The sequence below is a fragment of the Erinaceus europaeus genome, chromosome 7 (assembly GCF_950295315.1).
Source record: "Erinaceus europaeus chromosome 7, mEriEur2.1, whole genome shotgun sequence".
Classification (NCBI taxonomy): Eukaryota; Metazoa; Chordata; class Mammalia; order Eulipotyphla; family Erinaceidae; genus Erinaceus; species Erinaceus europaeus.
In genome coordinates, this window is record NC_080168.1 from 77,389,521 (window position 1) to 77,416,336 (window position 26,816).

The 26,816-nt window shown below is 40.0% G+C and overlaps 1 protein-coding gene across 1 annotated transcript in view; it reads left to right on the top strand.

Moving 5' to 3' along the window:
* Positions 1–26,816, top strand: part of COG3 (component of oligomeric golgi complex 3) — a 73,620-nt gene that overhangs the window by 36,462 nt on the left and 10,342 nt on the right. Inside the window, exons 14-20 of the mRNA XM_016187307.2 lie at positions 2,400–2,505; positions 6,294–6,418; positions 9,813–9,902; positions 15,254–15,374; positions 17,994–18,082; positions 18,188–18,322; positions 25,644–25,719. Of these exons, the coding sequence (XP_016042793.1) occupies positions 2,400–2,505; positions 6,294–6,418; positions 9,813–9,902; positions 15,254–15,374; positions 17,994–18,082; positions 18,188–18,322; positions 25,644–25,719 (742 nt within the window). The remainder of the gene's footprint in view (positions 1–2,399; positions 2,506–6,293; positions 6,419–9,812; positions 9,903–15,253; positions 15,375–17,993; positions 18,083–18,187; positions 18,323–25,643; positions 25,720–26,816) is intronic.

Below are 26,816 nucleotides of genomic sequence, written 5' to 3' on the forward strand. Positions count from 1 at the left end.
TTCTTCCTTCCTCCCTCCCTCCCTTCCTTCCTTCCTTCCTTCCTTCCTTTCTTTCTGTACCGTATAGAATTTAAATAGTGCCTAGGCTACTTACTAGTGCTAGAGCCTTTTCTTTGTAATGGAAATTTTCAAATTTAAGTGAAAGAGAGCAATATGATAAATTCTCATGGCCAATCTTATTTCAGTTAGTTTTCTCCCACCCCTTAAGACCCATCAGCTATCTTAGGGACAAATTCTAAGCTTTTTTCCCCCTTCTCTCTTCTTCTTTTAAATCAGTAAATACCTGAGTAGGTAACATTAAAAGGTAAGCTTTTATTTTTGACACCATCATAATGTAATTATTACTTCTCAAAAAGTTATATATAATTCCTCAATATCACATATCCAGTAGAATCTAGGTCTCCCCCCCCCCCCCAGATTGTCCATTTATTTTCATGAGAGTGATAATGAGAGGCAGGGGGAGAGGGAGAGAGAAAATGAATACCAGGCTAGAGCACTGTTTTGGTTTGACCTATGGTGTGGGGCCTCTCTAGTCTCAGGCATTTAAGTCCTGTGCTCAAATGCTAACCTATCTCCCAGGCCATTCACCAGTTGCTACATGCTTTTTTTGAACTCATGATAGGCTTTTGTGAGAGTAGCACAAGTGTTGGATGAAATGTGAATAGTTCCTTTGCACTTATCTTCACTCTAATAGCTACAGAGTAGAGAGGATTAGGACTTGGCTTGTTCCCAATACTGATCCAGGGAATCATACTTTACCCCCTTCCTGCTTTCCCTTTTTAAATTTTTTTAAATTAAAGATTAACACCAGTTTTTATATTTTAGATAGCATGTTCCTTTTAATAATTGTCTGTTGGGAGGTTAATGATAAAGTTGACCAGATGTCCCATTTCCTGGTATAATTTACCCATGCATCTGTCCAGTCTTCACATGGCCAGGACCCTGGATGCCTTCATGTATAAACCTTTTGGTCTAAGGTTCTCACTTTCAAGCAAATACACTTTCATTCTGACGAGGGTGGGGTAAGGGATTTTTTTTTTTCCTTCAAGGTTATTGCTGGGGCTCGGTGCCTGCACTACGAATCCACTGCTTCTGGAGACTTTTTTTTTAATAGGACAGAGAGATAGTGAGAGGGGAGGGGAAAATGGGGAGAGAAAGATAGATACCTGCAGACCTGCTTCACCACTTGTGAAGTGACCCTCCTACAGGTGGGCAGCTGGGGGCTCAAACTGGGTTCCTTGCACAGGTCCTTGTACTTGATTAACCTGCGATTAACCTGGTGCACCACCGTCTGACCCCCAGGGATTCTCACTGTAACATCTGTGTGCCATTTAGGGATTAGCTATACTTGCTGGTTTATGCCTACAGAATGAAAGGGATTGTTTGGGTGATGACAGAATCTGGATCAAGGAAGGACAGTGGAGTTCTCTGGCAATTCTTTTATATATATATGTATATATAATTTATGGGATAGAAATATGTCAAGAGGGAAAGACAAAGAGAAACACTTGCAGCATTGCTTCACCACTTGTGAAGCTTCCTCCCTGCATGTAGGGACTGGAGGCTTGAACATGGGTCCTTGTACATGGTAATGTGTTCTCTCTACCAGGTGCACTATTGCCTGGCCTTTGGCCTTTCCTTTTGGTGGTAACTAGCTTGCTCTTAGTCCCTCATGTCTATAAATTTTCACCTTAGTAACTAATGTTAAATTAGTGGAATTTTCTTTAGTTAGGAGGTAGTAACCTATGCATATTTGATGAAATTCTTTAGGCAGAAAGGTTAACTAGTTGTAGTCCATAAATTACTTACGTATTTAAAAAACAGCCTGTGATTGGTAGTCTCACATAAAGAAAAAGGTTAGTACTGTTTGGATTGGCCTACTAAGCAAATAGAAACATTTCTGACATTCAGAATGTATCCAACCTGAAATACTTTATTTCTAAATTTAAAGTTGGAATTAACCTTCTTGTATGATCTCTGTACGTTTAACCCTTCAACAGATATTTTGTATTGGTTCTGAGACAAATGGTTCAAAAGGGACATAATCTGTTTCTAAACAGAAATATTCCCTACTGTTTTTTTTTTCTTTCTTTGATAGAGACAGAAATGGGGGGGTGGAATAGAAAACGAAACACCTGCAGCGCTGCTTCACCACTAGTGAAGCTTTTCTCCTGCAATTGGGGATGGGGGATGTGAACCCAGCTCCTTGTGCATTGCAACATATGTGCTCTACTAAGTATGTCAGCTCCCTACTACTTAACTTTAATTTCTATATGTTGTTTTTGCATAGTTCTCCTAATACTCCCATTACTTACTCATTTTTTTCTCTTAGGAAGAATGTGTTTGGATTGCCAAACACAGATAAAAGCTATAATAGACTATCTGATTTCTGTCTACAGGAAATTGCACAGAGTTTAAAAGATGAACATAAGAAGCTACCATCAGAAGCTTCATTTTCAGATGTTCAGTTAGAAGAAACAGAGCCTAACAGTTTAATAAAATCTGGTATGTTATATTTTAATGTCTAATATTTATCCATCTAGTATACTTTTACTGAGAACTTGCCATGACCTGGGCATGAACAAAAAAATGGTTTGTGCCTTTGAGAATCCAGCATCTTAGGGGGTGGAGATTGACAGGCCACAAATAGAATTCATTTGTAGGTGATATGCGAAAGTTGTACATAGGGAAATCTTGAATCATGGCAGTGGGGCAGCAAATTCATGAAGGGAAATAAGCTTTGAGTGCAGGAATGCGGGGCTCAGTGAGAGGTGTGGTGTCTGTAAACTGCAGTGTTTTATGAAAATGTGTTTGAGAGGTTGTGGTAAAATCAGGTTGTTAATATTTTTCTGTATTTGTCTATTTTGGATAGAGACAGAATTTGAGAGAAAATGGGGGTGGGGGAGAAACACACCTCCAGCACTGTCTTACAGCTCATGAAGCTTCCACCTCTGCAGGTGATTTGAACCTAGTTCAAGTGACTTGTGCACTGTAATATGTGCACTCTACCAGGTGTGCCACCACCAAGTTAGTTAGCAAGCATGAGTAGAAGCATGGCTGCTTTGGGGAAGTCATGTACCTGGTGTGTTTGTTTCATAGGTTGTTTGTAAACCAGGAGCAGGTAAAATAGACCAATTGTGATATGTATTGTGACATAGAGTATCATGCACTTTGAGCTAATACAATGTATCAGAATTATTGAAATATCAGTTCTGCATTTTGTAAATGTTTTGGTTGCTGGAACTGGGTTAAACATTGATGAAAATAACCTAAGAATATTCAAATTATATAGGATAAATTTTACAAGGAAAAACTGTCTAAGAACCACCACAGATACCCTTGACTTAACAAAATGGCAAGTTAGTTGAGGAGTAGTGCACCCCCACTCCTAGCGCCCCAGCTGTGGAGTTACACCAAAGCTCAGATCCCAGTAGGACTGATTGGGAGTATGGAGTACTGTGACTCCGAGGGCTTTTAAGAGCCTCAACTGCCTCCAGACCCCTATCACCAGGCATTGTGAATCAACTCAAATCCAGATTTGAGTTATCCCTGCTACCCCAAATCTAGATTTGCCAAGTGGCCCTGATATGGCCCACCTGATGAAGTCATTTTGCCATGCTTGCCTTATATGTAGGAGACCCACTTTAAAGTTTAAACTTTTCTATTCCAAAGTAGAGCCCATGTCATGGCCTACTAGTCTGTCTCTATTGGTAAACTACTTAGTCTACTTAGAGCTTACTTAGTAAACCTCTTCAAGAGTTATTGGAGGCACTTGAGGTCATGTCTGTCTTGCCAGTTCTGGTCTATTTGTTTTTCTTTCCCCAGCAAAGCCTGTTCTTTATCCCATCCTTAGAGTTCTTGGCATTATTGGCAGAACTGTAGATACTGTTTGGAAAGTCATTCTGTTTTTCCACAAAGAAAGATAAAGGAAGGTTGAACCTGGGGATTGATGAGTGATGGAGAGAAGTGTGTAAATGGGGGATGTGGTTATTTATTTATTTATTTATTGCCACAAGGATTATTGCTGAACCTCAGTATCAGCACTATGTATCCCACTGTTCCCGGCAGCAACTTTTTTCTTTTCTTTTCTTTTTTCTATTTATACTTGACAGGACAGAGAAATTGAGAAGGGAGTGGAGATAGAGAGGGAGAGAGAAAGATAGATACCTGCAGACCTACTTCACTGTTTGTCAAGCGAGTCCTTGTGCTTCATACTGTGTGCACTTAAGCCAGTGTGCAACCACCTCCCCCCAACTTTATTCTTACAGAGATCAGGTGAGAGGATGTGAGGATCACAGAGATGATAGAGGAAGGCTGCAGGAGGCAATATTTATTTATCTATTTATTTATGGTAATATTTCCTTGGCTCTGTATTCTGAAGGACAGATTCTTTAGATAACACAATCCTTAGCACATCTTCTACATATTCTGATGTACTTTGTCTAGTTTATTATTTTTCTTTGAAACCCCTCACAAAAAGTAGATACACTGGTCTAAAGTACAACCTCAGGTGGGTCAGAGAGCTACCTAACAAAGTAGAACATGTGTCTTGCCATCTGTACGGCCCAGGTGAAGCCCCAGTATCACATGGGAGGTGATCTTACACCAGAGGAAGCTCTAGTACTCTGTTCTCTTTCCTGCTTTCTTCCCTTACCCCCTTCTTTTTCTCTATATAAATGAAAAAGTGGCCTGAAGCAGTGAAATCATTTGTGTGCAAGGCCCTGGATGGTTTGGGTGGGAGGGGAGTGGAGGGTGGGTGGTGGAGGGTGGGGTGGACAAACTATACAGGTATTTCTTACTTTTGAAAAATAAACTTAGGCATAAGCCACTAGGAAATGAAAGCACCCCCCCCTCCGGCAGTTTCCTCTTCACTCTCTTCCACAAATGCTTCATAATCTCTAGACTAAGCATATGTAGATTTTTTGTTGTTGTTTTAACCAGTGCACTGCTCAGCTCTGGCTTATGCTGGTACAGGAGACTGAACCTTGGACTTTAGAACCTTAGGCATGAGATTCTCTATGCATAATCATTATGCTACCTACCCTCACACTATTGATCTAACTCAAGAGGGAGGGAGAGAGAGAGAGTGCATGTGTGTGCCTGTGTGTGGAGGTGGGGGGGGCACCAGAGCACAGCTCTGCTTCTGCACACGTGGACATGTGGTTAAAATCCAGTAGCTCGTGAGAGGCTGGTCTTGCATTCTACCTTCCAAGGTACATTCCTGGCTGCAGCTTAGTTCTTTTGTAAAATGAGGAATTATGGTTGGCTTGGTTGTTCTTTTATTATTTTTACATGGGAAGAACAGCAAATGTACATAAAAGTAAAAACTGTAAAATGGATGATGAATCTGTAAAGACCCATTTTCTCACCTTTGATGAATAGGAGAGGGCAGGACACACACACACACACGTCAGATTTACTTAATCTTACCATTTAACATTAATTCCTGTCACTTGCTTCCACATGACTGCATACAGATCTGCCTAGTGTTTACTGTTTATTTGATGCTGTGCTGGGGGAATGAACCCAGGGCCTCATGCATTGGTGACATTGCCTGACATTGGTAACGTTCCTGAACCAACCTTCATTCCTTATTTTCAGGGAGAGAAAGGGAGAGGGAGAGTGAGAGAGATAGGACTCAGAGACACCAGAGAACCATTCCATCTCCCTGACACTGTCCATGGTGCTGGGCCTCATGCATGGTAAGGCATGGGCTTGACCTGCTGAGCCATCTCCCTGGCCCTCTGCCCCCTTTTTTAATGGCAGCATGGTATTCTAAATTAATACATGTTTTTTTTTATAAGATTATTGATCTTAGTTTGGGTAAAACAGTTTGGACTAAGGATTGTATATGTGAGGCCAGAATGCATATTTATTCATGTGTATTCTCAATGTTTAGTTAAGCTTCACCTGCCACTGATTTAGATTTTTAAATTTTTATTCTTTATTTATTTATTGAATAGTGATAGCTAGGAATTGAGAGTGATGGGGGCGGTAGAGAGGGGTTGAGACACAGAGATACCTACAATACTGCTTCACCACTCACAAAGTTTTCTCCCTGCAGATGGGGACTGGGGGCTCAAACCCAGGTCCTTGCGCACTGTAATGTGTGCACTGCCTGGTCCCTTGATTTAGGTTTCTTATTACATTCTTGATTAGAGGTGAGACTAGAAAGAAGTGAATGCCTCTAGTTCTTGATGGATGGTTAACTACAGCAGTTTATAGTTGCCATGCAAATAAGACAGATTTCCACATGTGTGAAATATATCTTGTTTTCCCATTTGGGTATGCAGGGTCAACAGAATCTCTCAATCCCAGACCAAAGACCACAATTTCTCCGGCAGATCTTCATGGAATGTGGTATCCTACAGTTCGAAGAACCCTCGTCTGCCTCTCCAAATTGTACAGATGCATAGATGTATGTGTGTGCAAATTCTTGTGTATTTACCCTAAACTGCTTGCTCTTTCATTTAAAATATTTTTTGTCTTAATCTTATTTAGAGATCTTGATGCAGTTTTTTGTTTGATATTAAACTTGAATCTGGAGTTTTAGATTTAGGTCAGTCTAACTTTGCAATTCTTGAACATTCTGTAGATTTTTAGAGACTTCTAGTATACTTTGGAGAATCTGCAAACACTTTTGAAGTTGTGGGTAAAATTGTGTATATATAAATATATCTTTTTTAGGAGAAGGGCTATAGCTTTTACCTCTTTTTATAGGAATCTATGATTAATAAGTCTAAAACTGATTAATCCATCAGTCTTAGCTTATAATAAAGAAAAAGATGCAGAAAAGTTAAATGATATATCCGATATTACATAAGTATGATATATACTTAGTATTATAGTTAGTACTAAATGCTACTATTTGAATTTAGTTTTACTTTCAATTTAACATGCTTAAAAATAGTACTAAGATTGGGAGTCAGGTGGTAGTGCAGCGGGTTAAGTGCATGTAGTACGAAGCACAAGGGCCGGTGTAAGGATCCCGGTTTGAGCCCCCGGCTCCCCACCTACAGGGGAGTTGCTTCACAGGCGGTGAATCAGCAGGTCTGCAGGTGTCTATCTTTCTCTCCCCCCTCTGTATTCCCCTCCTCTCTCCATTTCTCTCTGTTCTATCTAACAGTGACGACATCAATAACAGCAACAATAAAACAAGGGCAACAAAAGGAAATATAAATAAATTTTTTTAAAAAAAAATGTTGTTAAAGGGGTTTGCATATATCCATGTATCCCCTCCTTCTATGGAGGTGCTCTGTGTTGCAGTGTCTTGGCACTGAGCAAGGCTGCATAGTAGTTCAGTTTGTCCAAGAGTATGCACACTACTTGGTCTGTCTTTTAAATTGCTTAGTTACTGGAATTTGTGCTTGGAAATTTTGAAATTCAACTAGGAAGTACCATTGGTTAGCTCTGTGACTTTTAGGAGGGAGGCCAGATTGCAGTTACTGAGCTAATGTGGCTTTGCCTTTCTGCCCAACTCTTGAGATCCCCTCCAGAGGGAGGTTGGTCATCTCTTCTTCCTCCGGTTTCCCAATAGGTGCATTTAACAGTGAGATTAGTCTAGGATCAGAAACTTCCTACAGTGGAACTGGGATCCAGTGGGAAATATCCTGGGGCGGGGGAGGGCCAAATTCCACATATAGTAGAATCCACCCTCATGCCAGACCCTCAGGAAGCCTCCAAAGTGCTTAACAGCTGTTGGAGTCAGTACTATAGGTAGGAAATCACTCTGCCTGTTATTGCTGGGGCTCAGTGCCTGCACCATGAATCCACTGCTCCTGGAGGCCATTTCCCCCCTTTTGTTGCCATTATTGTTGTAGCCTTGTTGTGGTTATTACTGTTATTGTTGATGTCGTTCTTTGTTGGATAGGACAGAGAGAAATGGAAAGAGGAGAGGAAGACAGAGAGGCAGAGAGAAAGACAGACACCTGAAGACCGGCTTCAATGCCTGTGAAGTGACTTCTCTGCAGGTGGGAAGCTGGGGGCTCGAACCGGGATCCTTATGCTGGTCCTTGCGCTTCTGCGCCACATGCGCTTAACCTGCTGCACTACCGCCCGACCCCCGCCTGTTTTTGTTTTATGCTTTAGGCCTTCCTATTTTTCACTTAGCTCACAAATTTCATCTAATCTTAATTCCCTTCTGTCTTATCAGTCAAAGGTGAGGAAAGGTGAATCAGCTGTAAAATACTTTTAACACTAAGCAAAAGGACAGGTAAGGGTCTTCATCTGTCATTAGTCTTTTGAAGTCATGGGTAGTGACCTACCAAGAAGCAAGTCTGATCTCTTCTCACTATTGGATTTTCAGAAAAGTCATGATGTATTTTTCTATGAAGTAATAAATCATGACTTTTTCAACTATAGTAACTTCATAGGAAACAAAGAGAACTGTGAGACCAATCTCAGGACTGTAGCCTAACAATAAATAATGTCTCATATCCAACTACATCATGTACATCTCAGGTGAAATGAAGAGAGGAAGCAAGGGGTCTGTCAGGAGTCACTGTTCACACCAACATGCCACACCTGGGAGACGTAGAAGTGGCAGAATTATATTTCTCATACCTGAGAAAGAAAGACAAGAGCACCTTTGCCACTTTATTCAGTACAGGGGATCAAACCCAGTACCTTATGCCTACAAGTCATGTGCTTTTTCACCACGTCACTTCTCCTGTCCCCTGATAAAAATATATGCATGAATTTGACCACCTCAATCAATATTTAATCTCATATATAGTATCTAGATATAATCTCATATATAGTATTCTGTAATTAAATGTACCAGTGTTTGTTGATACCATCATTGAATGGCTTTTTGCTGTTTTAAATAATGCTGTGATGACGAGTCTTTTGGACAAGTCTTACTGTATATTACTGATTAATTATTTGAGACTTTTTTCTTTGCCACCAACGTTATCACTAGGACTTGGTGCTGGCACTACAAATCTGCTAGTCCTTGATGGCCATTTTCTCCATTGCCCCCCCCCCTTTTCTATCTTATTTGATAGGACAGAGAGAATTTGAGGGGAAGGGGAAATAGAGAAGAAAAAAGGAAGATAGAGACCTGCAGACCTGCTTCACCACTTGTGAAGTGCTCCCTACTGCAGATGGGGAACAGGGGCTCGACCATGGGTCCGTGTGAATGGTAATGTGTATGCTCAACTCGGTGTGCCACCACTCAGCTTCTTGAGAAAAACTAGAGTGGATTTACTGAGGTTTTGTTTTAAAGTTTTTTTATTGTTATTTGTAGATTTACAAACAACCTAGTGAACAAGAATATAGCTCACTCACAATAGGGCATATACTCTGTCATGCATGAAGACTCATCACATGGGAGCACCTGCACAAGGGAGCAGTGCTCTGATGTCTCTCCATCCTCGCTCTTTCCCTCTTTTTGTACTTCTCTCTCCTCTGTGAAGAGAGAAATCTACCAGGAACAGAGGGATTGTGCAGACTAAAGAGTCCCAGCAGTAACCCTGGTGGCAAAATTAAAAAAACGAAAAAAAAATCTTACAACATGAGATTCCATTGGAGTGAGGGCTTCATGAAGTCAGAGCCGTGCCTACCTTTCTACCCATCAGCATTTACACAGAGCCTGGCCTGAAATAGAAGCTCAGAGAATATTGTTGAAGCATCATGAGCATTTTGAGAGATACAAATTATAAAACTATTCATGGGCCTGGAAAGGTTTTATTGCCAATAAGAAATTGATTCAAAGGATGGAGACAAATGAACATTAGACTTGTATTCACAGTCTTGTCTTCCCCCCTCTCCTTATGAAAGTGCTACAAGATATTTCTTTTCTGTTTCACCAGAGGGCAGTGTTTCAAGGATTATCACAGGAAGCCTTGTCTGCCTGCATTCAGTCCTTACTTGGAGCATCAGAGTCTATCAGCAAAAACAAGGTTTGATGAAGTTTTAGGTGAATCTTATTGCATATAATATTGTAGAGTATCACAGTTGTCAACTCTCTAGGCATAATATTTAAAGCCATATTGGCAGAGGAATTTGTTTAATGTGATTTAATTTTGAATCTGAGAAATGCTAAAACTGAGGGCCGGGTGGTGGCGCACCTGGTTGAGCACACATATTAAAATGTGCAAGGACCCAGGTCTGAGCCCCTGGTCCTCACCTGCAGGGGGAAAGCTTTGCAAATGGTGATGCAGTGCTGCACATGTTGGTCTCTCTCTTTCTCTCTCTTAAAGAATTTATTTATTCATGAGAAAGATAGGAGGACAGAGAGAAAGAACCAGATATCACTCTGGTACATGTGCTGCCAGAGATTGAACTCGGGTCCTCGTGCTTGAGAATCCAGTGCATTATCCACTGAGCCACCTCCCAGGCCATTCTCTCTATCTCCCCCATCCCTTTCAATTTCTAGCTGTCTCGATCCAATTAATAAATAAAGATAATAAATTGGAAAAAAGAAAGTTTAAGCGCACACGCTAAGTGCAAGGACCAGTGTAAGGATTCCGGTTCGAGCCCCTGGCTCCCCACCTGCAGGGGAGTTGCTTCACAGGCGGTGAAGCAGGTCTGCAGGTGTCTATCTTTCTCTCCCCCTCTCTGTCTTCCCCTCCTCTCTCCATTTCTCTCTGTCCTATCCAACAACAATGACATCAATAACAACAACAATGATAACTACAACAATAAAATAACAAGGGCAACAAAAGACAATAAATATTAAAAAAAAGTTAAGCAAGGGATGTGATGGAGACGTGCTATATATGTTCCTCTCTCCTCTTTCTCCCTGCCCTCCATAAAAGCAGTGAAAAAAAAGTAAGCCTAGGAACCGTGGAATTGTGCCAGGTGTGAGATTTGAGCCCCCAGCTCCACACCTGTGGGGGGGGAGGGGATCACTTCACAGGCGGTGAAGCAAGTCTGCAGGTGTCTGTTTTTCTCTCCCCCTTTCTGTCTCCCCTCTTCTCTCAATTTCTCTCTGTCCTATCCAACAGCAATAACAACAGTAGTAATAACCACAATAACGATGGGCAACAAAAGGGGGAAAATAGTCTCTGAGAGCAGTGGATTTATAGTGCAGGCACTGAGCCCAAGCAATAACCCTGGAGGCAAAAATAATAATAGTAATAATAATTGAATAATTGGGTAGCCTCATTTATAGTAAACAACCAGCCAGTTTGGGGCATTTGCAGTCCTTGGGTTGATAATCAAGAAAGGATAGGAAGGATCTGGGGCTAGAGGCTACTGATTAATGCTTCCCTCACAATCTCTCAGAAATGCCTTTACAGGAAGCCTGGTGGAAGGTGTTGCTCTGCTTTTTCCCTCTTAAATACACCTACTTAAAATACCTGTGCTACAGGTTGTGGGCACTGTGTTTGTAGCTAGAATTTCTTTGCTGCATCAAGGATTCAAACTTCTGAAAGGATTGTGTGACCCTCTCTGGGCTTCAGATTTAGAAACTTGATTTCCAACTTTTAAGATTTAAATAGGTTGGGAGTTGGGCTGTAGCAAAGCGGGTTAAGCACAGGTGGCACAAAGTACGAGGACTGGTGTAAGGATTCTGGTTCAAGCCCCCGGCTCCCCACCTGCAGGGGAGTCGCTTCACAGGCGGTGAAGCAGGTCTGCAGGTGTCTGTCTTTCTTTCCCCCTCTCTGTCTTCCCCTCCTCTCTCCATTTCTCTCTGTCCTATCCAACAGCGACAACATCAATAACAATAGTAACTACAACAATTAAAAAAAGAACAAAGGCAACAAAAGGGAATAAATAAATAAATTAATTAATTTAAAAATATATTCTTAAAAAGTGATTTAAATTGGTATAAAAAAATCTGGGGGTGGGGAGCTGGGCAGTAGTGGACTGGGCTAAGCACATATAGTATGAAGTGCAAGGATCCTGCTTCAAGCCCCTGGCTCTCCACCTGCAGGGGGGTTGCTTCACAAGTGGTGAAGCAGATCTGCAGGTGTCTTTTTCTCCCCCTCTCTATCGTTCCCTTCTCTCCCAATTTCTCTCTGTCCTATCCAATAAAAAAAATGGCAAAAAATGATCTCCAAGAGCAGTGGATTCCTAGTGCCAGCACTGAGCCTCAGCAATAACCCTGGAGGCAAACAACAAGAACAACAAAAAAACCTCCTACAAAATAATTTGGGGTTCTCAGAAAAACCTCTGTCTCTGTGAGCACTACTTTCTCCCACTGACTATAGAGATCAGATAAAATGTTCCTATGAGGACCAGAAGAGGGTGGAGAGCTAAGTTACAGATAGGTATGAGGTAATTAACTCAGCTATGAAAATAGCTGAGTTTGTATGCTTTTGCCTTTCAACTTTTTAAAAGTGATATGGAAAAAAAAGCAGGATATTGTTCTTTTATACTTGTATTGAGTACCTAATGTGTCATAAGCTAACATGATACCATGATACTATTTGCTGTATTACAACAGCTTGATTAACATAAGCTAAATCTGGGCCAGCAATATATCTCACTTAGCTGTTCTGCTGTTTTGCTGTGTGAGCAGTCTGGGTTTGAGCCCAGCCCCCACCACATTGAAGGAAGCTTCAGTGCTGTGGTTTCTTTATTATCTCCAGCCTCTCTGCTTCTCTATCCCTATAAAATGAACAAGCAAACAAACAAACAAAAAAACCACAACTAAATCTGTATTCTACTGTTTTTGCAAATTGATATCATTATAAAATTGACCAAGCATTAAAAAATTTGTAGCATTCCCTACTTTCCTAATGCTTTCTGCTCCAGAGTACTGAGTTTTTGTCCAACTAGTAATGCTTACTTACTTGCGTGTGTTTATTTAGACTATGATCCCGTTACAGTTTGTACTGCTTACTGAAGAGAAAGTTTGTTGTTTTCCTAATAAGGCATAAACCTATTAGAAATATTTTCATGATTAAGAAAATATTTTCAGAGCTGGTGGTGGTTAACACAGTGGGTTAAGTGCTCATGGCACAGAGTGCAAGGACTGGCTTAAGGATCCCAGTTCGAGCCCCCAGCTACCCACCTGCAGGGGGGTTGCTTCACAGCAAGCCTGCAGGTGTCTGTCTTTCTCTCTCCTGTCTTCCCCATCTTTCTCGATTTCTCTCTGTCCTATCCAACAACAATGACAGCAATGACAACAATAATAATAACAACGATAAACAAAGGCAACAAAAGGGAGAAAATAGTCTCCAGGAGCAGTGGATTTGTAGTGCAGGCACTGAGCCCCAACAATAACCCTGGAGGCAAAAATTATATGTATTTTCAAAGTGAAGATAAATATATATTCCTTTATTAGAGGCATGAATTTTTTTACAATTGAAGACACATGGGTACAATTTCTCATCTTTCTGTGATAGGTGTCTGCAAAATACTCATAATTGGAATTTAAGAAACAATGACAGAATGTTAACACACAGGATGAAACTTGGATTGGGTTTGGTGTATTGCCTCAAAGCTAAGGACACTGAGGAAGTGAGGGAAATGGGGGGACTTTGGGATTTTGCTGTATGATGATGGAAAAAGACCCAAGTTGGGGTTAAAGTAGGATTTTTGTCTTGTGCAGAGTCAAGAAGGGTCAGACAGCCTTGATTTTTATTAATATGCAGGATTTTCTTTTCCTCCTGCTGAAATGAAAGCTATGGTTATTCACTATTTTGGGGTTTGGCCAGAGCTTTGAGAATTAAGCTTGAATCATGTGACTTTTACAGCTGGGTCCTGAAAGAATTAAAGGAAAATCAGTTTTGGAGATAGTAGTTAGTGCTCTACGGGTGGCAAAATACTTTAACATGGTAACATCAATCTTTCTGCATTAGGAGGCTCCTTTTGTACTTTTGCGTAGATATGGTACTTTTTAAAAAAAATTTCTTTATTTGGGGATTAATGTTTTGCAGTCAACAGTAAATACAATAGTTTGTACATGCATAACATTTCTCAATTTTCCATATAACAATACAACCCCCACTAGGTCCTCTGTCATCCTTTTCCTGGACCTGCACTCCCCCCCCCCCCCCCAGTCTTTTACTTTGGTGCAATACACCAAGATATGAGTACTTCTAACATTCTGGATATTGAAACCTTTTGACCAAGTAGAGTGAAAGCTGTGTTTCAGAAGAGAAGCTGGAAAGTGAGACTCATGCTCCCACGTTGACCTTTTCTTTACTTCCTGTTCTGTACTGATGTTAGGCCACATTATCTCTTCTACTTCTTCACCAAGTTACCAAGTCAAAACATATTTGACTTTCTCTCTCTAAATTATTGCCACCAGGATTGTTACAGGGGCCATTTTTCCTCCCTCCCTCCCTTCCTTCCTTCCTTCCTCGTTTTTTTTTTTTTTTTTTTTTTTTTTTGATAGAACAGAAATTGAGAGGGGGTGGGTGGTGGTGCACATAGTACTTTGCACAAGGTCCCACACAAGGATCCAGGTTCAAGTCCCCAGCTCCCCACCTGTAGGGGAAATGCTTCACAAGTGGTGAAGCAGTTCTGCAGGTATCTGTCTTTCTTCCTATCTCCCCATCTTAGTTTCTCTCAGTATCCAATAAAATGGAAAAAATGGCCTTCAGGAGCAGTGGATTTCATAGTGCAGGCACTGAATCCTAGCAAGAACCCTGGAGGCAAAAACAAGGGTGGGGGACAGGTGGTGGCGCACCTGGTTGAGCGCATATGCTACAGTGTGCAAGGACCTGTGTTCAAGCTCCCAGTCCCCCACCTGCAGGGGGAAAAGCTTTATGTCTGGTAAAGCAGTGTTGGATGCAGGTGTCTCTCTCTCTCCCTCTCTGTTATCACCATCTTTCCTCTTGATTTCTGGCTGTCTCTATCCAATAAATAAATACAGATAATAAAAATAAAAAGAGATGGAGAAAGAGTAGCACTTGTAGCACTGTTTCAGAATTCCCGAAGATTCCCCCCACACAACACACACCACCACAGTTGGGGACTGGAGATTTGAACCCCGGTCCTTGAGCATGGTAATCTGCATTTAGTGGGTGTCTAGCTCCCCTTGGCTTCTCTTTTAAATTTGTTGTTTGTTTTTTTTTTTTTACACATTCTGATGAGATCGGGTGTGTTCAGGGTGGTATGGCCGTAGACCTTTTTTGCATTCTGATTCAGTTTTTAGAGTTTACTAAATAGGCCAAGTGACCTAGTTGAAAGCAAGAAGGTTTCATGTGGTGAGCATTATGGTGAGAGTTCATTTTATGACAGAGTAAAGTTAGATGAAGGCCAGAAACCAACGTATGTTAATGCTGACTTAATGGCATGGTTATCTGCTCCTGTTTTTATTTAATCTGATTGTATTCATTTCTCTGTCTTACTTTAGACACAGATTGATGGACAACTTTTCTTAATAAAGCACCTTTTGATTCTTCGTGAACAAATTGCCCCCTTTCACACTGAATTCACCATTAAGGAAATTTCCCTGGACCTCAAGAAAACTAGAGGTATTTCATTGTCCTGGCTGCCACACTTGGGTGTGTTTGACTGTCCAAATGTGTCAGCACAGGCTATAGGTTTATTTATGTTCATCTGCAATTTTTTTGTTTGTTTTTGCATGCTGTGCTTGCTAAGCATACTACTTACTCATACTAAACCAAACTGTCAACATTCTAAATTGCACCTCGCTTGCTGAATCTTCCTTTTGAAGATTTTGAGTCGTAGCTGAGCATTTCGATTTGTAAGCAAGTGTTGCCCATCTGAGACTTGGCCAGATGTTACTATGACCAGTTAAAAAATGAAAAATCAGTATTTCAAATACTTGAAGTGTCAGCTAACTGGAATGATTTTAAACACTGAGTTGAGTGTGTCACATTACAAAAACTCATGAAAGTAGCGGGGCAAAAGGGAAGAGTACTTACTTGAAAGATTAGAAGAGTCAGTCCCTGTTCTTGTTCCACAGTTTCTTTGCTCTTATGATTAAAGGAGTGCTTTAGTTAATCTATCCCAGTTGAACATATTTAACTTGCCATGATGTCATCACCTGACTATCAAGTTCAATAAGAATGTATGTATGTAATGTAGGTATGTAAAGTGCTTTATAAGCTTAAGGTATACTTAAATAAACATAAATGATATTATTAAGTAGATTAAGTGTTTGTATAATTAGAGTCTTGAGTTGGTCATAGGTATTTCATCATCTTGAAAGAGATGATTTATCTATCCTAACGATTTGTCTTTGAGTTAGAGATGATTTCTCAAAGGTCAACATACTATTTCCTATGATGTTGATCTTAAGCATTTAATTATACTTACAAATATTTCTCATTTCCCTTGATTGCTTAAAAACTACTTACAGATTTATCTTTTCTTAACCAGTCCCATGAGAATTAAGTTCTGATACCTTAAGCTATCCATTTATGTAATGAACTTGTCTCATATGCAGTTAGGGAAGTGAGAAAATAGTCGAGTTATTTTCTGTGTTTGTTCTGTTGTTCAGAAGAAGTCCAGACATATTTCCAAGAGTAGCAGGCCCTTACCTTCTATATGACTGTGCTTATAAATTTGGGATTTAATTTTATTCACCAGAGAACTAAAATGGTCTCATAATAAAACTGTTTACTCCTTTTCTTCTCCTAATGTTCTCTTCTTTTCCACCACAGAGAATAACTTTTATCTCTGTTGGGATTTGGATAGTAAGCCTGTGTGTTTTTCATATACTGCTTTCTTTTTTTCTTCACACATTTTCTTGCCTTTTGCAAGGCAAAATGCACGACACATTTAGAGCTTAATTGCTGTCACAGGCCTCTATCTCTCAGCCATACACTCTGATTGATTTTCTTTTTTCCTTTCAGTGTGAGGTCTGGGAATGGTGCTTTTCAGCTTAAAAGAATGTTGGGACTGATAACAAGTAGCAGAATGAAAGAAGGTTGATTACATTCTTTCATTTTTTTTTTTTTTTCCTAATTTATAATTCGTTATTGCTTGGCTCTACCGTACCTTCATTGAGTTGTGAGAAAATAAAATACAATTTTGGCAAAAATTGGATTAAATTTTCCTTAAAACATAAAGCTCATGCAACCTCATTATTGAGCAGTTTTACTTTGATTAACTAATACTGTTATTATTTTTTTAACAAGACACTGCCTAAGTCTTTATGGTGGTGCTGGGCATTGAACTTTGGACCTTTTGTGTTTCAGACATGAAAGTATTTTTGCATAACCATTATGCTATCTTCCCAGCCCAGCAATGTGATTCTGTTTATTTCAGACAGTCTATGAGGTATTTTTCTTTATGCAGAAGCAAAGATCCATTTGTTATAGATTTTCTCTGAATATTGAATAATGAGTTCTTTTTCTAGGGTCAGTTCTGGGCTGTAACCCAGTGGTAGAGTACATTTATGAAATCCGGAGTTTTTTTTTGTTTTTTTTTTAAACCATTGTGTCAAAGCAGTAAATATTACTACTGTGATGTACTTGCAAATTCAATACTAGATCATTTCATGCTTTGCTTTCTTCGCTTAGCAAAGCAAAGAAGTGGTATTTTCTTACTACCACTTAATAATGCCTGTTCTAAGTCTGTAACCTCTCATGACTAACCTTATATCTTATTGCATTTGAACATCAATGAGAACCTAACTTGCTATTTTACATAGATTCTAGTTAGTCTGGAGGTTAAGGGGTCAATATGTCCTTTTGGTGTTTTCTTCCTGACTGACACATTAGTTTATTCACTGTTTTAAATGCATAAATTACTGTGCCAGCCAGGATCTTAACAGAAGAAGCTGGGTAAGTATGTAAATATTATTTTTAAAGTCAATTTAGCATCATAAAAATTATGTCAGATATTCATATACTATTTATCATTCATTTATCTTTTTTAATAAATGCATGATTGAGATGAAGTCATTTTGCACTTAATTCTCCCTTCCAGAATGTAACTCTGTGTGGCTACTGTAGGCATCCTTGGTACTTGTTTCCGCATCTGTTCATGGAGTTGGTGGAAATGAAACCAGTTGTGCTCTGTTGTGATGAAGAAGCAGTGTGTTAGTTAACTCACTGAAATAGTAACTCAGCTTTTCTCTTGACACTGTATGTGTTCACTGGATGAGCCATTTTGTTTCACAGATGCTGCATTTAAGATTCTGAACCCTATGACTGTTCCGAGATTTTTCAGGCTGAATAGCAACAATGCCTTAATAGAATTCTTGCTGGAGGTGAGGAATCTCTTTTTTGGTTGTGGGAGATGAGCGATATTCTTAACATGTCTGGACATTTTGAGGTGCATAAAAACAAGAGAAAATTGTCATCTTCTTTTTAAGGGTACTCCTGAGATAAGAGAACATTATCTTGACTCTAAAAAGGATGTAGACCGTCATCTGAAGTCGGCCTGTGAGCAGTTTATTCAGCAGCAGACCAAGCTGTTTGTTGAGCAGGCGGAGGAGTTCATGACGAAGGTATATATCTCAGTGCATACTGGGTAATTTTGGATTCCTTTCTGAATTTCATTTATTTATTTATTTATGAGATAGGCAGAGTTGTAGATACACAAAGAGAGACAAGAGCACTGGTCAACTCTGGCTTATGGTGGTGCTGGGGATTGAACCTGGGGTCTCAGAGCTTCAGGCATGAAAGTCTTTTTGCATAGCCATTATGGTGTCTCCCTAGTCCCCTAGATTTCCTTTTGAAAATTACCTTTTTGTGAAAGCTCTGGCAGATGGAGACAATAAGCCCTAATCTTAATTATTCCTTCTAGGAAATCACTGTTTTCTATTATGGAAGCCTTTTGGTATGAACATTTATTTATTACTATTTTTTAAAATAATTTTTTATTATTACTTATTTCCCCTTTTGTTGCCCTTGTTTTTCATTGTTGTAGTTATTGTTGTTGTAGTTATTGATGTCATTGTTGTTGGATAAGACAGAGAGAAATAGAGAGAGGAGGGGAAGACAGAGATGGGGAGAGAGACACCTGCAGACCTGCTTCACCACCTGTGAAGTGACCTCCCCTGCAGGTGGGGAGCCGGGGGCTCGAACCGGGATCCTTAAACCGGTCCTTGCACTTTGCGCGACCTGCACTTAACCCACTGCGCTACCACCCGACTCCCTTATTTATTTATTTTGAGGTAACATTGGGTTACCTTACTTGGAATAATTTGGGAGTACTTTTCTAATGCATCTTCAAAAGTTACATTACTATAGCACAACTATTGCCAAATTGCCAAAATCCTTCACCACTATTAGATTCTCTCCTTTTGTATCCTCTATGCCCTCCCACTCTGGCAAGATATATGTGTACATTTTTCACCTTTCAAGAGTCAAGAGTGCAAATACTATAAAGGTTGTTAGAGCAGAGCTCTGATTGTCTGTGTTCTGCAGTCATCTGCTATTGGTCCAAGACTCTCCATGAGGCAATAATCATAGTTTTTGCCTATTATACTCTCCCATTGCTTAAATGGATGATATAATTTAAAAAATTTTTTTTATTTATAAAAAGGAAACATTGACAAAACCATAGGATAAGAGGGGTATGCCATTTCTTATTTGTTTTACTTTGTTATTTCTCCCTCCCATTTTGCATGGATAATTGAAAATTGAAGATATTATATAATTTCGTTAGTTATTAGTTACATAGATGTAATCTGCCTGTTTCCTTACTAAAGCCGGTCACTATCCAGCAATAAAAATAAAATAAAATAAACAATGGTGGTAGACTTGGCCTCCCTTCAAAGAGTAGGACAGTTCCTACCGTTGCTAGTTTATAGTGAGGGTAAGGTCCTGGAGAGTCCCACAAAAGGGCTTATGATGTTGTTCCTGATGGTAGTGACCAGTGATGTCTGTAGAGGGACCTACTAGAGGTGTAAGCCAATAATATCTATGGGGAATCCAAGGATTCCCTGACTAGGACCCTAGGTGATTAGGTGGCCTGGTCTTGGCCAAAATGACCATCATTAAATGAACCAGCTAGAGGAATTTTCTCTAAAGAAAAATCCTCAAGTGTGGAACTGTATTCCTCTTTCATGACCTTTGGCAGTTTGTAGGATAGCCAGTATTTTACCATGACAAATGATTGCACGCAAAACGCTATCCATTGATGCTGAAAGGAAACAGTATTTCATCCTTCATTTGGATATGTGCTTGCAGGCTCCAGTATTTATCATTTAAATGTAAGCCTCATCAACAAAATGTCCCTAGCTTTTTGTAAGTTTGGACTGATTTTGTTTTAATGTAAGGGTTTTCATAATAAAAATATGTGAGAATTTAGAGAACACCCCTAGGTGTTTAGAACTGTTTTTAGCCTAAAACTCAGGGTGTCACTTTGAGACCCTTTCACCTGCTATTTGTTGGTTCTTTAAGGAGCTCTTCCTTTGGTCTCTCCTTGCTGGGATGCTTTGTTCTTAATTAACTCTTATTATATACAGTGAGACTCAGAAAAATGTCCAGAATTTAGATTTTAGTAGGGAAAAAGGCTTTCAGGACACTGTTTTGTCATTTTTATAAATCTGGGCATATTGGTATGCTTATATGTTTATACTGAGAAATATTTAGAATAATATGCACTAAAGATTTTTTAGTATTTTCTAGTTAATCTATAGTCTGTAATGTTCACTTTTAAAAAAGTTTATTTACTTGCTGGCCCCCCTTGTCTACTCGATTCCACTGTCTCTGATGGACTTTTTATTGCTCTTCAATTTCATAAAAGATAAAGAGGGACAGAGAGGAGAGATATCACAGCACTCTTCCACTGTTCCTGGAGTTTCCCCTATGTCATGCATGATGCTCCCATATTGTGCTGGGGGCTCAAGCCTGAGTCCTTAAGCATGATAAAGTATGTGTTCTATAAGGAGAGTTATGTTCAACTCCTGAAGATTTATTTATTTTTTTTTGCCATCAGTGTGTTATCACTGGGGCTCGGTGTCTACACAGCTCCACTATTGCCAATGACCATCTTTTCTTTTTTCTTTTTGACAAAGGTTGAGAAACATTAGAGACAGGCAGAGGAGAGCTACCTGCAGCACTGCTCCACTACTCATGAAGCCCCCCACTCCTCATAGTTGAGGACTGAGGATGTGAACCCTGAGTCCTTATACATAGTAGCATGTGCACCTCACAGAGTGAACCACGCACCAGTCAGCCTGATAAAAGTTTGCTTTTATTTCTTTATTTTTATTTCATGAGAGAAAACAAGTGCAAGAGATCAGAGTAGAGCTGTGTGCGTGCAGTGCTGGAGTTGAGTGGCAGGAGGAAAAGGGTGATTTTATATACACGGGCTGCAAGAGCAGAGACCTGGATTGGTTGAGGAGTGTGAACTTGGTGAAAATAAAGGGAAGATTGGGTATATACATATATTTATATACATATATTTGTTTTTAATAGTATGTTACAAGATTGTAAGATTACAATGTATAGTTCCACACCACATCCACCACCAAAGTTCCCTCATAGTACTCACAAGTCTTAGAAAGTTTGCTTCTGTTTAGTATGGATTTTTTTTTTCTAGCAAGTTCATATAAATCAGATCTCAAGATTCCACACATGAGTGAAACCATCTGGTTTTTAATCTGGTCTTTAATCTTCTTAGTTATTTCACAAAGCATAATCACCTCTGGTTCCATCCATTTTGTCCCAGAGGATATAATATATTTTTTCTTTCTTTTTTTTTTTTTAAATATTTATTTGGTTCCATCCATTTTATCCCAGAGGATACAATATTTTTTGTTTTCTTTTTTTAATATTTATTCCCTTTTGTTGACCTTGTTTTATTGTTATTATTATTGTCATCATTGTTGGATAGGACAAAGAGAAATGGAGATGGGGGAAGACAGAGAGGGGGAGAGAAAGATAGACACCTGTAGACCTGCTTCACTGCCTGTGAAGTGACTCCCCTGCAGGTGGGGAGCCAGGGCCCAAACCTAACGCCAGTCCTTGCCCTTTGCACCACCTGCGCTTAACCCGCTGCGCTACAGCCCGACTCCCACAGAGGATATAATATATCTATATATTTTTATCTCAGAGTAATATCCCATGGACTGTATATCCCAAAACTTCTATAACCACTCATCTATTGGTGGGCATTTAGTGGAGAGAACTTGTGTTAATGTTATATTGTGCCTGTGCCTATACTCTGTCAAGGCATTTATGAGAAGAGTTAAAATTACAAGGAATGAAGAATAGGGAGGCTTCTAATGGAGGGAATGGGATATGGCACTCTGGTGGTGGGAATTGTACTCCTTTTATCCCCACAATCTTACTGATCATTATTAAATTACTACTACTACTAATAATAATAATGAAAAATAAGAAAACAAAATAAAAAATTGAAAAATAAGAAAACAAAGCAGAACTCAGACTGTGTTTGGTGTACTGCACCAAAGTAAAAGACTCTGGGAGGGTTCAGGTCCTGGAACATGATGGCAGAGGAGGACCTAGAGGAGGTTGAAATGTTATGTAAAAAACAGAAATGTCACACATGTACTAACTACTGTAATTTGCTGTTGACTGTAAACCATTAATCCCACCAATAAGGAAAGGGGAAAAAAGAATACAAAGAAAATACAAGGAATATCTTCCTTTTTTGTCTCTTTTCTCTCCACCTCTTTCTCCCTCCCTCCTTCTTTCTCTCTCCCTCCCCCCCTCTTTCTAGATTTATTATTTATGAAATAGGAGGATATAGAGAACCAGAGCATCACTCTGGCACATGTTTTGCCAGGGCTTAAACTTGACACCTCAAGCTTGAGAGTCCAATGCTTCATCTACTTCACCATCTTCCAGACCACTAGAAGAAATTTCTTCCAATAGATGAGTTTTTCATAAAATGTTTTTTTTCTCTTTAATTCTTTTATTTATTTATTTATTTATAAAAAGGAAACAGTGACAAGACCATAGGATAAGAGGGGTACAACGCCACACAGTTCCCACCACCAGAACTCTGTATCCCATCCCCTCCCTGATATCTTTCCTATTCTTTATCCCACTGGGAGTATGGACCCAAGGTCACTGTGGGATGCAGAAGGTGGAAGGTTTGGCTTTTGTAATTGCTTCCCCGCTGAGCATGGGGATTGACAGGTCAAGCCATACACCCAGCCTGTCTCTCTTTCCCTAGTGGGGCGGGATCCTGGGGAATCGGAGCTCCAGGACACATTGGTGGGGTTGTCTGTCCAGGGAAGTCTGGTTGGCATCATGCTAGCATCTGGAACCTGATGGCTGAAAAGTGAGTTAGCATACAAAGCCAAACAAATTGTTGACCAATCATAGACCTAAAGGCTGATGAAGAGTCGAGGGGGTGGGGACCTGTTTTGTAGATAGCTAGTAGGCATATTTTAGTTATATTCCAAAGGGCCTGTGGCTATACTAGTTTGTTTTTTTTTTTTTTCTTTTTTATTTCCCCCCCGAGCCTGAAATCTGATATGCAGGTGGATTCAAGTTATTGTCTGGGGAAATGATGTCATGGCTGGAAAAAGGACCAGAAAGTTGCATCAGGGAAGAGAGTAGCTCCCAAATATGGGAAAGGTGTATAAATATCTTTGACTGTAAACCCTATCGATTTGATGTGATCTGGGGCCCATATTCAGCTTAGGAGCCTATGTGACCTCTGCATCCCTGTAGATCTGAGCTCACATTCTGTGGTCATCAGTAGGAACATCCCAAGTTGCCCCAGTATCAGGACCCATCTTCCTCAGGTGTAGCATAGAGTATGTTGTCCAGCCTCCCTTCGGAGGATGGAACATTATTACTCTAATGAGACACTAGAGTGAGGTCAAGGTCATGGTCTGGACTTTTGGTACCTAATCAATCAGTCAATCAAACCAATCAATTTCTGTCTGATACACTTCCCTAGCTGCTCCTTAGCTCCACCTTAATTTGCCACTTCAAGAACAGTCTTATCTAAGCAGCTGAATGTTTTTACTTCTCTGCTGATGCTGAGTAATGAGAAAAAGGAATGATATCTAAATCTGTACCTGGAGCACTGATTGATCAAGTGGGTCTTTTTATGCTAGGAAAATCTTGTTTTCTTTCTTTCTTTCTTTCTTTCTTTCTTTCTTTCTTTCTTTCTTTCTTTCTTTCTTTCTTTCTTTCTTTTATTTAAGAAAGGAGACATTAACAAAACCATAGAATAAGACGGGTACAATTCCGCACAATTCCCATAACCCGATCTCCATATCCCCTCCCCTCCCCTGATAGCCTTCCCATTCTCTATCTCTCTGGGAGTATGGATCCAGGGTCGTTGTGGGTTGCAGAAGGTGGAAGGTCTGGCTTCTGTAATTGCTTCCCTGCTGAACATGGGCGTTGACTGGTCGATCCATACTCCCAATCTGTTTCTCTCTTTCCCTAGTAGGGTGGGGCTCTGGGGAAGTGGAGCTCCAGTACACATTGATGGGGTCGTCTGTCCAGGGAAGTCTGGTCAGCATCTTGCTGGCATCCGGAACCTGGTGGCTGAAAAGAGAGTTAACATACAAAGCCAAACAAATTGTTGAACAGTCATGGACCTAAAGACTGGAATAGTACAGATGAAGTGTTGGGGGGTATTCCTTGCATGCTCTTGTGTACTTCTGCTTTCAGGTATATATTTTTCCCCTAGTTTATGGGCACAGGTGAACCTATGCTCTATCTCAGGGGACCTGGACTATATCTAGGTTTGGGGACTTTATTGGGGAGTGGAACACCTGGAATAGAATTAGAGAATACTATGAAAGGAAAGGTCTCACCCGAGTGATGAAGCTGAAGGGTTGTCATTCCACACCTGAAGTCTAGCACAGCTATATACAAGATGCTGGGTACTATACCCCAAACCCTATCAAAGGGACTTTCCAAAGTTAACCCTGTCACCAAATAACATGACGATAACAATAACTATCCATTGTCTTCTTGAACCCTAAGACAACAGGAACCTCACATTTCCACTATAGAGCCTATATTTCCCCCAGTCCTGGAACCTTAGGGTGGGGTCCACTTTTCTGCATGCTGCTCTCAATTCAAATCAAATAATATTGAATCCGCGGATCGAAAGCTAATCAACACAACGAGTGCCACCCCAGCATGCTTCACTTCAGATTGTTTTCTTTTAATAACATTATTTCTACCTACAATATCATAAATGATGGGGTATTTTTATTCTTTTTTTTTTTTTTTTCTCCAGGGTTATTGCTGGGGCTCAGTGCCTGCACCATGAATCCACTGCTCCTGGAGGCCTTTTTTTTTCCCCTTTTGTTGCCCTTATTGTTGTAGCCTTGTTGTGGTCATTATTGTCACCGTTGATGCCATTTGTTGTTGGATAGAACAAAGAGAAATGGAGAGAAGAGGGGAAGACAGAGAGAGGGAGAGAAAGATACACACCTGCAGACCTGCTTCACCGCCCATGAAATGACCCCCCTGCAGGTGGGGAGCCAGAGGCTCTGATAGGGTACTTTTTAGGTGTATGTAAAAGATGTCTTTTTTCCTGCTGTGATGGCATTTTCCTAATAATATATGTAATATAACATAGGAGAGACCTGTTGTATTAGCATTTCTCTAGAGATTCAGTTTTGCCTTCCTGCCCTAAAATGTTTCCAACAGAAGACCTCAGGACATTGGCATAATCATTTTTTAGGCAAACTATCCCTTGGAATCATAAAAATATTTCGCTAAAACATTGCATTACTTGTGAAAGATTATGAGACATGACACATTTTGGGGGGTTGTACATTTGATTATGTTACAAATGGTGTGTTCATCTTTTAAGAGCAGTACTAGTTTTATTTGTTGTAAGTCAAATAAAACTTGTTTCTTTGTCCCTTCTAGGTTTCAGCATTAAAAACAATGGCTAATCAAGGGGGTCCGAAGTATACTCTCTCACAGCAGCCTTGGGCACAACCAGGTATATACACTTAACTATTTGGAATTATTATTCTTCTTCTTTAGGATATTGATTAATTTTCACTGATATAGTTCTTGCTTTGATAGCTTGGAGTTAGCTTCCTACTTCTACCGTGGTTCCAGTTAATACAAGATGCAGTTTGAACTGACAAGTCTTAATTAACCAGCATCACTTGCATTTCAGCAAGCATTCCAAAAAGCGAAGAATCTACTGCTGTAGTATCTGTCCCTTCTTCTGTTACTGTCTCCTTAATATGAAAATGTCCCAGAGTAGTGAGACACATACAACTGTAAAAGAAAAAGTATGCCCCTGGGCAGAGAACCTCATCAGTGTGTCTCAGAACCTCCCCTCCCCAGAGCCTTACCCCACTAGGGAAAGATAGAAATAGGCTGGGGGGATGGGTCAACCCTCCAACGCCCATGTCCAGCAGAGATGCAATTACAGAAACCAGACCTTCCACCTTCCGCACCCCATATAGAATTTTGGTTCATAGTCCCAGAGGTATAGACAATAAGGAAGTTTCCAATGGAGGGGATAGTACATGAAACTCTGTTAGTAGGAACTATATGGAATTATACCCCTTATCTCACAGCCTTGTAAATCAATATTAAATCACAAATAAACAATTGGGGGGGGGGGAAGAAAGAAAAAGTGTGTGCATATCAAAGTGGTGAGCCAGAAGACAGAATAGAGGAAACAATCCTCATAAAAAAACAATCCTCATAAAAAGACAATTAAAACTATAATAGAGCTGTGGGGCAGTATCAAGAGGAACAATATTTTATTTATTTATTTTACTTAATAGTGATTGACAAGATTGTAGGATAAGAGGGGTACAATTCCATACATTTCCCACCACCAGAGTTCTGTATCTCATCCCCTCCATTGGAAACTTCCCTATTCTTTATCCCTCTGGGAGTATGGACCCAGGATCATTATGGGATGCAGAAGGTGGAAGGTCTGGCTTCTGTTATTGATTCTCCACTGGACATAGGCATTGGCAGGTCAATCCATACTCCTACCCTGACTTTTTTTTTTTTTTTTTATTAACTCCTAGCCTGTTTCTGTCTTTCCCTAGTAGAATAGGGCTCTGGGAA